Consider the following 10,177-nt stretch of genomic DNA (forward strand, 5'->3'; position numbering starts at 1 on the left):
AGAAAACACTGCATTAGATCACTTGTGTCCACAGACCAAAGTCTTTTAATAAGCTATTTACCTTGCAGTTTGCACTTAACTATTATTGTGGTAGCTTCCAGTGTCGACCACACTTATTTAGGAAAAGGCTCACAACTCATTTCTATTTATCAGTAACGATCTAATAGATGTCAAATGTTTGAAGCCCAATAAGGACAGGCTTTGGAGGGTGTTCAGCTAGGGTGAAGGGTGTTACTAACAACCAGATGCTGGTCAAAAGGGAAACCAGAGGTGTCACCTTATGTAACCTCTCTTTCTTCCAGGGGAAAAGCAGGTGTGTGGCGATGGCTCTGAGGCCAGTCCACGGTCTGCTCCTTTGGGCTGTGCTGTCCCTGCTGGCTGAGTCGCACAGAGTCCCCGGGGTGAGTCAGCCAATGAACCCAGGAACCACAAAAATCCTGCAAACCACAAAGCCCCCCAGATGTTCTCTTGCCTGACATGGAGGTCTGCAAGCTTAAACTGGTGCGGGCTTGGGGGCAAGAAACCACCGATTCACTAGTTTGTTGGGAATTGTCTCACCAAGAACTAGATGCTGGAATGGCTTGGGCAGCTCTGCTGGTTGAAGTCCTCTGTTGGCTCTCAGGGTAGAAAAGCTGGGCTGCTTGCAGGGAGAAAACTGGGCAGATCAAGGTCTCAGAAGGGGCTGAGGGGAAATTACTTCCGAGCACACCGACCAACCTGACCCTTGAAGTGTTAGAAAACTGCTATTCGGCCTATACTAGCAAGCCATAACCATTAGGCTTCAAAGGCAACCAATAGCTAAGATTTAATTCTGGCTAACAGCATTTGCCTATCAAGAGTCAATCCTTAGCTTGTCTTGAAACAGATGATAAATCATTAGATCAAGCAGTGGCATCCAGGTGTGATCAGCCACTCTAGAAGAAGTCTGTCTGGCCTATACACCCGCCAAGCAACAGGCCCTGCATGCAGTAGGATGGTACTCCCAGCTCACCGAGCGGTTTTCCAGTCAAAAGGGGAGCAAAGCAGATGCTGATATTCTGTACTGCTGTAGTTTCATCTTCAGGCAAAGACGCAAAAAAAAATCTTGTTCATCAATATAAAAATACTTTAGATCTTAAGCCTAATAAAGGCTTGACTTTGTCTGCTGCTATGGTGGCATTTGTTATTCAGATACTCATTCACTTTGAAATTTCCTTCCTACTTTGTCCCAAGAGGTTCTTTTTTTTTCCCTTCTTCTTCCTATACCTTTTTCCTCATTTTTAATATTCAATGTACACACTCCACTTTTCCTTATTTTATTTTTCAGGTTCTCACTAAGGAGCTAAAGATTGGTAATCCACAAGGTACAGTGAGTATTTCACTGTCTTTTAATTGTTTTCAAGTGTTTTCTGTGGCTGATGCTCACCCTTGTGGACTGTAGTATGCTTGGTGGACCTTAGAGCAATATCTGCTTGATTTATTTTCCAGATGGGTGCGTGAGCCTCATTCCCTGCAAAGATAACGGAGATGTTTGTGTTCAGCCTTGTTCTCCTTCCTTCCATGGGGAGACAAGATTTGTCTGCAAAGACAAAAAGTGGCAGATGTTCACAGATGCTTGTGCAAATCTGGATATTCGGTCCCTTTTTCAGGTGATGTAACCACTGTGCTGAGCAATGACCATAATTTCTTTCAAAGGCTCTCTCTCCCATCCTCATATCTTTTAAATCTACCATGCTAGTCAGCAGAGTAACACAGTTTGACTTCGTCTTAAATGTCATGGAACCTGGGAAACTTCTACGTGGAAACATAGTTCAGAAATGAAGTTACCTTTTTGACTTCATCCTTTGCAGGGAAGTCAGCTGAGATAATGATATTCTAGGGTGAACCTGAGGAAGCAGCAAGACAAATTTGTGTAATAATTAGATGATTCATGGTAAATTCTCCCCATCTATAAAAACAAATAATTTTTAAAAAGTCATTTCAAGGATCAGGCAAGACACTATGTTTAGTTCATCTTACATCTTCATCCATATATGTTATGCAGCCAAGTCATTCCTCTTAACTGATAAATAGCTCTTGATCTTTGGTTTCAAATCTTCTGGCACATCCATTGCACACTCTAACATTGTACAATGCATCTGGTGGCAGCAGTAGCCCCACAATCTCATTCTATTTGTTAATTCTCTCAATTTTTCTCCCTCCAGAGAATATCTGAACATGGACCCTTTCTAAATCCTGGAGAACACGTTAGCATTGCTGGAGGACACCTCCCTTTTCTAGGGAAAGGAAGCCCAATGAAGCCTATAGATGGAGCCAAATATTCTGGTGCTGATGACCACAGGAATGAGAACTGCCAAGCTGATTTTTCATGCATTATTCCAGATATCTTGTCTTCACCAGCCATTCCAGGAAATATTGCTAATATAGTGGACTTGCTAAAGCAGATCTCCTTGGTCTTATCAGGAAATGTCAGTAGAGGAAAAATGCGGGTATGTTCTTCAAGGCTTCAAGTCCCTTCTATAGGCATTTCCAAGCTTGACAAAGCATCCATAGAATGTTTCTTTCTTGTAGATACTATCCAGTGAATTACTGACTGAGCTTACAGGGAAATCATCTGGAAAGAGATTCCAAAGCAGAACATTTTTTGTTATCAGAGAATCTGACCTACTCATGGTAGAAATCCTCAGCTTCAGATAGAGTAGGAACTTGCTTTCCTTAAAAATAAAAATTTGCACCAACTCCTGTAAACATGGGAGAGTAATGCAGGGAGGAATTCAGTTTAAAGAATTTCCATTTTTAAAGAACACTGTAGAAAAGGCAGTCTTGGAGATGCTGTAGTAGTACCACGCCAGTGTTGTCACGAGTTGCATGATGAAAGCAGAAACCTTCTCGGGTGAGCTCAGAAAGCAGAGAGGCAGAGGAAGAAGTGCAGACTCTTGAATAAAATATAAGTGTCCTGACTTTTGCTTTAAGTCTAAGCACCTTTTGAGCATGATGTGAAGATGGAAGGAAAATTCTGGTGATGATGAGATGGTTGGGTGTGGACATGGGTCATGGGAACCTGTTCTTATTCTAAAGAGAACACACCCCTTTAACAACAACAACAACAAAAACTCTTTAACTGAGCCTTTCTAGAGAGTCTGCCATTGGAATAGTACAACTTGTTCTTTTTCACATCAAATATAACTTATTTTTTCTTGTCTGTTTCAGAGTTACAGCAGAATAGCAAACCATATTCTCAACAGCTCCATCATTTCCAACTGGGCCTTTGTAAGGAATAGAAATGCTAGTTCAGTATTACTGGACTCGGTGAACTTATTTGCTGGGAATCTTCTTCTAACAAATGGGTCAGAAAATATACAAGAGCAATTCATTTCTACAAAAGGCTACAGCATACATAAGAATACTACGGGAAAAAGCTTTGATTTTTCTATGGAGTTCAGTAACTCAGAAAATATCACTGGGCATGTGTTCATTCCAGAAGAAGAACTTCTGAAGCTATCTAAAACTTCCAAAGCCATCAGCATTGCCTTTCCAACTCTTGGAGCTATCATGGAAACAAGCCATTTGGACCCTGTTTTTGTGAATGGGATGGTTTTGTCAGTGGCTCTGCCAGAGGAACTACAGCATATTTTGCTTGCCTTTGAAAAGGTCAATAAACTGGAGAGTGCCAGAGCCCGGTGTGTTGGCTGGCACTCTGCTGAGGGGAGATGGGATGACAGGGCATGCCAAATGAAGTCAGATGACATCAGCAGTGTCATTTGCTTCTGCAAGTATCACCGCCGGACATTCAAATCCTTCTCCATTCTCATGTCGCCTACCAAGTTACGAAACGCGGTGCTGGGTTACATTACGTGTGTGGGGTTAGGCCTCTCCATTTTCAGCTTGGCTCTGTGCCTCATCACTGAGATTGTGGTCTGGCACCACGTAACAAAAACGGAAATAACTTACATGCGCCATTTCTGTTTGGTGAACATCGCTACTTCACTTCTCATTGCTGACGTTCTGTTCATTTTAGCTGCTATTGTGCATGATACAGCCCGAAACCACCAGCTCTGTGTAGCTGCTACTTTTTTTCTTCACTTTTTCTATCTTGCCTTGTTTTTTTGGATGCTTAGCCTGGGACTTCTCATTCTGTATGGATTGTTGTTAGTTTTTTTTAAGATAACAAGATCTGTGCTCATGGCCGCAGCATTCTCCATTGGATATGGATGTCCTTTGGTCATATCTGTCCTCACTGTTGCTATTACTGAACCAAGAAATGGGTATTTACGGTCTGGAGCCTGCTGGCTCAATTGGTATGAGACCAAAGCCCTTTTGGCCTTTGTGGTACCTGCTCTGAGTATTATCGCTGTGAATCTGGTGGTGGTGATGGTGGTTGTGGTGAAGACAGGAAGGTCTGCTGTTGGAGAAGGTTGCAAGTCACAGGATTTGAGCAACATGATTCGAATTAGCAAGAATGTTGCCCTCTTGACACCTGTTCTAGGCCTCACCTGGGGATTTGGTTTAGCAACGATTTTTGATAAAAGCTCTCTCGCCTTCCATATTACATTTGCTCTACTTAATGCCTTCCAGGTAAATGTGTATAATAATCCATGCTTTACCTTTCCTGAGCTTGAGAAAAGGTAGCAGATCTAAGAGGGGTTGGTATCATGTAGTGTGCATGAAAAATGTGATCTAAGCTTTTGTTTTAGCTTAACTATTTTATGTGATAGGCACACCAGACATCCTGCACTGACACAGTAGCACACGTACAGTGGAAATAAACCATTTGGTGTAAGCTCAGGGGTAGGAATTCAAATGTTTGATTATACTGAACACAAAATACCATGGTTAATGCCCATTAACTGCAAAAATACCCAAACCTTGGTACTTGGACAAAAATATACACAAGATTCTCACTTATCATTGAAGATAATTTCATTCAACTCATCAATGTAGAAGTCAATGTTACCTGGCATACCATTGTATGTCCAGATGTTCTTGGCTCTTCTTGGCTAATACTGCAATTAAGTGGGTTGAAAAAAATCTGGTATGTAACTCATCAGTCCAGTTTGTAATGAGAATGGAATAAACATGGATTCATTCTTGACATTCCAAGAGAGTCTGTGTGACCTGGGGTGTACAAGCTCATTTTGAGCATTGCTGTTACCTAACTCATAGGTGATGAGATTTACTACACTAACAAACAAATTATTTAATCTCTCCTTCGGGTAATAGCAACCTAGAAGCATTTAAGAAATATCACATGTTTATGTTGTTTTTATTAATTCTTTTGCAATTTTCTAGGGTTTCTTCATTCTGTTGTTTGGGACACTTCTGGACAGAAAGGTACTTGGATCACTTAAACACCTATCCTTGGTTACTTGGTTTTATACAGTTTGAGAAACTGTTCCATTTAATTGTGTTTATCATGTGGTTTTGGTTTTGTTTTTAACCTGCAGACAAGAGAAGCTTTAAGGATGAGCTGTCTTTCATCAAGGAGGAAATGTAGTCTAGCAAAGGTAATTTCTTTTTGCCCCCTTAAAAGCTTACAGAACTTTATGCCATCTTGTGCACCTGCTCATTTGGAAATGGAGCAAGCAATTGATCTTACATGGTTTAATATTTATCTAAGACGACTGCTTGCTATAGGACATACAGATATCCTGAAGGTCTGCTGCAAATATTAAGTTACTAAATGCTAGAAAAGGCAATCTGTAGGTTTTTATGATCACCATCACATAACCTACAGCTGTTGTTATAAAAATAGCTCCTTTTTTTTGTCTTTATCAGTAAATATTAGAGCTGTTTAGAAAAAGAATATATATTATTTTTCTCATCTATAAAATAGAGATATCTTAAAGTTACTGAGCAAGGAACAGAATAAGAAGTGCAGCACAATTCCACAGAATCCTAATGCATATAATCTGTTTATTCTCACAAAAATACGACTTTATGACACTCTCAGGCTGCTAGAGGGTTATTCTGTCTCCACCTCAATGTCTGTGATGCAAACCACTCAAAGCCCAGCCAATATATCTGGTGCAGAGCAAAGCTGTGTACTCATGTTAGCCTGAATTTCTTAACTTTCTAAGCTAAGCTAACCAATCTTTCTAAGTTAACTAATCAGGGCAATTCATTAAAATATTTAAGCCTGGAGGAAATAATCGTGTTTCAACAGCTCCCTAAAAAATATTGAAGGAAGTGATGCACTGATGTCATTGAGTTAGTATTTCCTCTCTCTGCTGGAAAACATTTGGCTGCTGTTTGGTTTCTTCTGTTACTAAAACTTAATGAATTTGGACTATATTTACACAAGGAAATCACCTGAAACTATCTCAGAACAACTGGTTCTGGTGGTGCTCCTGCTCTCCACAGAAAGAAATTGTCAGCTCAGTTTGGACTTTAAATCAAAGTAATTTCCCTGCTTTCCTTCAGTCTATTCATTAGCTAGTCTTGGTACTATAGAGACGGCTTGCAGAGTTTCTTCAAATAAGAGTAAGTCTGGATGTCCTTGGCTTGTGAGGAGGAAAAAAATATAAGGCATAAGGGTATTATATAGAAAAGTAAATCCTTTCCCATAAAATCTTTATTTAGTATGTTTTTCATTTCTCTATGTCCTATGTGTAGAATTTAACCATTTTCCTTACTTCGACAGTTGTTTCTTTTTGTAACGTCTAGTTTCTCAGCAATCATTTAGTCAAAAGATACATGTAGAGTTAACATGTTCCTTTCAATAACAAAGCTCTTGTTTACTTTTTTATGAACTGAAATTATTTCTGGAAAACAAGAGTGCGAAGGCTGAAAATCTGAATTTTCTGTCTCTTAAGCCAGTCTACCTAGCCTTCTAGCCAATTTGAGTATTGTACCATGTTAATGGTACAAGTCTCATATTAATAAATTCAGAACTATTTTAAGGAGAAGTTCTCCACAATTTGAGACAATATAAACATATAACTTCAGCTTGATGTTATAGTACCTCTTTTTATCTTTTTTTTCTGCATAGAAGGATATTCTCTTCCCACAGAAATATTTGTGGTAGGTAAGAACTTCTAAACTTAAATACTGAAAGAAAGTTTTATTAGAAAAGTAAACCCATCTTGGTAAATATATCTAAAAATGTGTAAGGAAATATACATAGTTTGGAACAGATATTTACTTTAAAAGATGCAGCAAAAACTCTAAATCCAACATTCACATCAAATTTTATGAAAAATTCCTTAGCCTTACTTTCCTTGCTCTCAGAGATAAGCATGCTCTGTCAGAAAAACAAATTGAGGTGTAGGTGGTTTTACACTCAGTCTTGCTATTGGGAAAGTGAGGAATTTGTGTAGGTGAACATAAGTATTTTCTTTCTTATGAAAGACACCAAGCACTATTTAATGGAGAGCAAATATTATGGATAATGTTACTTATTTAGATTAAACCAAATTGTCTTTCTAATATTCACACATAGTATGAAATCTTGTTCTACAACTTTTCTGCTTTCTCATCTGGAAAGTTTAAATTCTACTTAAGTCGCCGGCAACCTAATGTTCTGGAAACAAAAGGTGAATGTATCACTAGTCCTGTGACTCAACAACATTAGCTAAAAATATCAGGTGATCACCCTGAGCAAAACTAGATACAAAAGCCATAAACGCATGTGGCTATGACTTTGGGATGAGGCTGTTGCTCAACCTGGGAGAACAGATCACATGTAAATGTTCCCCGTTGCATAACAGAGGGAGAAAAATGTTTGTCATCCATTTGTGCTCTTGGGTGTAAATACGGAGCACAACTCATCAGAGCCGGAAAAATTTGCCACACCTGAAACACATGGCGTGGTTATTATATTGTATCTGAGTGCTTTGTAATGGGACACAGATATGCCTACCTATTTGGACTTGTAAAGGCAGATGCTTAAGAAGTATTTAGAAGGAATGTGCAGAATCTTGTTTCAGGTCCTATAATTTTTCTAAATTCATAAGAATCTTTCTTATTTTTCAGACTTTAAGATTTACTATGTTTTTTTGAAGGATTTTCTGAGGTACATCTTGTCTGAAATGAGTCCTCCATCTATATGAATGAGGTATTTAATCCGACCAGAAAATTTCTTTTCTTCTAGTCCTAGCTGCAGACGATGGTCTTCAATGGATCTGACTAATGAGAGGAAAAGGAGAAATACTCTTACACAGAAATCCTGGCATGAGATAAGCCTTACTGGCTGACCAGCTTGGAGCGTGGACAGCTTCGTCTCGGAGTGTGACCACGGAAGCATCATGGAAACCAGAGGAGAAGTAGCCTTGAAGCTGCTGTCAGGAACAGGAAACCATCAGCGTGGTTGTAGCCCTTAGAGGAAGCACAGTGATACATAAGGGTTGTTTCTTAACTTGGAAGAAACAATTGTGTTGTCTTGTGCCATGCCAATGTTTCAAGTTATTTCTGTTCTTTCATATCAGTGTAGTAAGGAGCACAGCATGCGGGCTTGTTCTAAAACATAAAAGTATTCCATTTTAGGTGTGATATACAAATAATGATTATTGTCCAGCTACTAGATGGCTGTTCCTTATCACAAGAAATTATACAAAGTGGCACGGTAGTCATTAAGTTCCTATCTTACATATAAGTGGACAGGATAACACAATTTCGGCAGCACAGCACTTCTCACTGCCTCGATACTTGTGTGTCACAGGAGCTGTACAACAACAACAACCCTTTTTTTTTGTCCTGAAACAAGATGATCAAGACCTTGGATAAATGCAGAAGAACACGCCTCAAATCCTCACAGCTGAATCAAAGCTTCAGGGTTGAATCACACAGTCGCCTATATCCCAGGCAAAGTATTAATCAAGGAATTGGTTAGCACAGATGAGATGGGTCTTTAGAAGACCCAAGATCCGAGAAGCCATTTCTAATGAAGCAGAAATACTATGGTGTCTTGTTGTGATAACTCAGTGTTTTCAAATGGGAAGTAAAGTTGTAATTTCCTCATTATTTCTGGGATGTGGTTCTTACCCTCCTGAGTTTGGAGAATTGCTTCATTATCAGAGTTTTCCTTTGAAACATACATGTGAGGAGGTACAAATGTGCCATTCAAGAGATTGATGGAGAGTGGGAATATGGGGTAGACTTGAGTGACAGTTTCAATACAGATAGCTAAGCCAAGATTATGTCAAATCCAAGTCCAATGCCTTTTCTTACAAAAGACTTTCTCCGGTCACCCTTACCATCTGTTTTACTTATTCCTCTGCTCTGTGGAACATTAAAATATTTCAACATTTCGTCCTTGCCATTTTCTGGAAATTTCATGGTTAATTGCTGCCATCATCTTGGAAACTGGGATTTTTTCCTTTGAAGTAAAAAAATATAGAAAAGCGATAATTTAGATTATTAGGGGATACTTTAAGTATCTTTCAGCTTAAAACTACTTTAAATACCTTCCATTGTTTTAAAGTTTGTAATATTTTGATTCCCTTCTGCTATTTTTTCCTTTTTTTTTCTTTTTCTTTTTCTTTCTTTTTTTTTTTTTTAAATTTCGCTTAGATACACGCTAATACAGCAATATAACCACATCATAGACGTGCTAAGCAAATTAAGTATATCCCATCAAACATAAACATACTGGTTTATGTATTCAGCACTCCTTTCCTGAAGAGAGAGAAAAACACCCTGGAGGGTGGACTGTGGGGATGTTGAGAATGTGATAGTTAATAAGAAAAAAACACAAAGCCTAATATCCCAGAGGGAGAGAAGTTGTGAGTTGATAGATCTGGAGAGCAGAGAGGTCTGGCTTGTGTGTTGAGATGGCAGTTTGTGTCCCCAGGACTCTGTTGCTTCCTCACATTTTTCTGTCTTATCCCTTCTCTGCCTGGAGTTTTATTATAAGAGACTATCTGCTCCCTTTTAGGGAGTATTTGTGCATTGGAGAATTTTGGAGATCAGATGAGACTCTAAACTGCTGTAATATAAATTTTAAAAAGGCCATTACCCCGAGTCTCCTTAATGTCAAACGGCGTGTCACATCCTCTCTGCTGTCCCTGCAAGGTGTTTTCAATGGCATATTGAAGAATTATATACTTGATATATGCTTGTGGTAGAACTGTAGTCCTGATTAATGAATCTGTTTTAAAATGTTGTTCAAAAACTTGAGCAACTTAGAGTTGTCTGGTAAGCTGAGCTGTGTAATTAGCTAATGAATACCTGATTCAGAAACTCAAATTCTCCTATACCCTTC

The 10,177-nt window shown here is 39.0% G+C and overlaps 1 protein-coding gene across 1 annotated transcript; it reads left to right on the top strand.

The window, feature by feature from the left end:
• The first annotated feature begins 323 nt into the window (after positions 1-323).
• On the top strand, positions 324-8,209 carry ADGRF4 (adhesion G protein-coupled receptor F4). Its single transcript, XM_088520107.1, has 8 exons — positions 324-401; positions 1,307-1,343; positions 1,468-1,628; positions 2,184-2,468; positions 3,190-4,554; positions 5,269-5,310; positions 5,424-5,483; positions 8,069-8,209. Exons 1-8 carry the CDS (start codon positions 324-326, stop codon positions 8,072-8,074), a joined length of 2,034 nt encoding a protein of 677 aa, XP_088376233.1. The 3' UTR covers positions 8,075-8,209.
• Positions 8,210-10,177: the final 1,968 nt, after the last annotated feature.

Source organism: Tinamus guttatus, unplaced genomic scaffold, assembly GCF_059628265.1.
Source record: "Tinamus guttatus ecotype Peru unplaced genomic scaffold, ASM5962826v1 Tinamus_guttatus_pri_ptg000080l, whole genome shotgun sequence".
NCBI classification, from domain to species: domain Eukaryota; kingdom Metazoa; phylum Chordata; class Aves; order Tinamiformes; family Tinamidae; genus Tinamus; species Tinamus guttatus.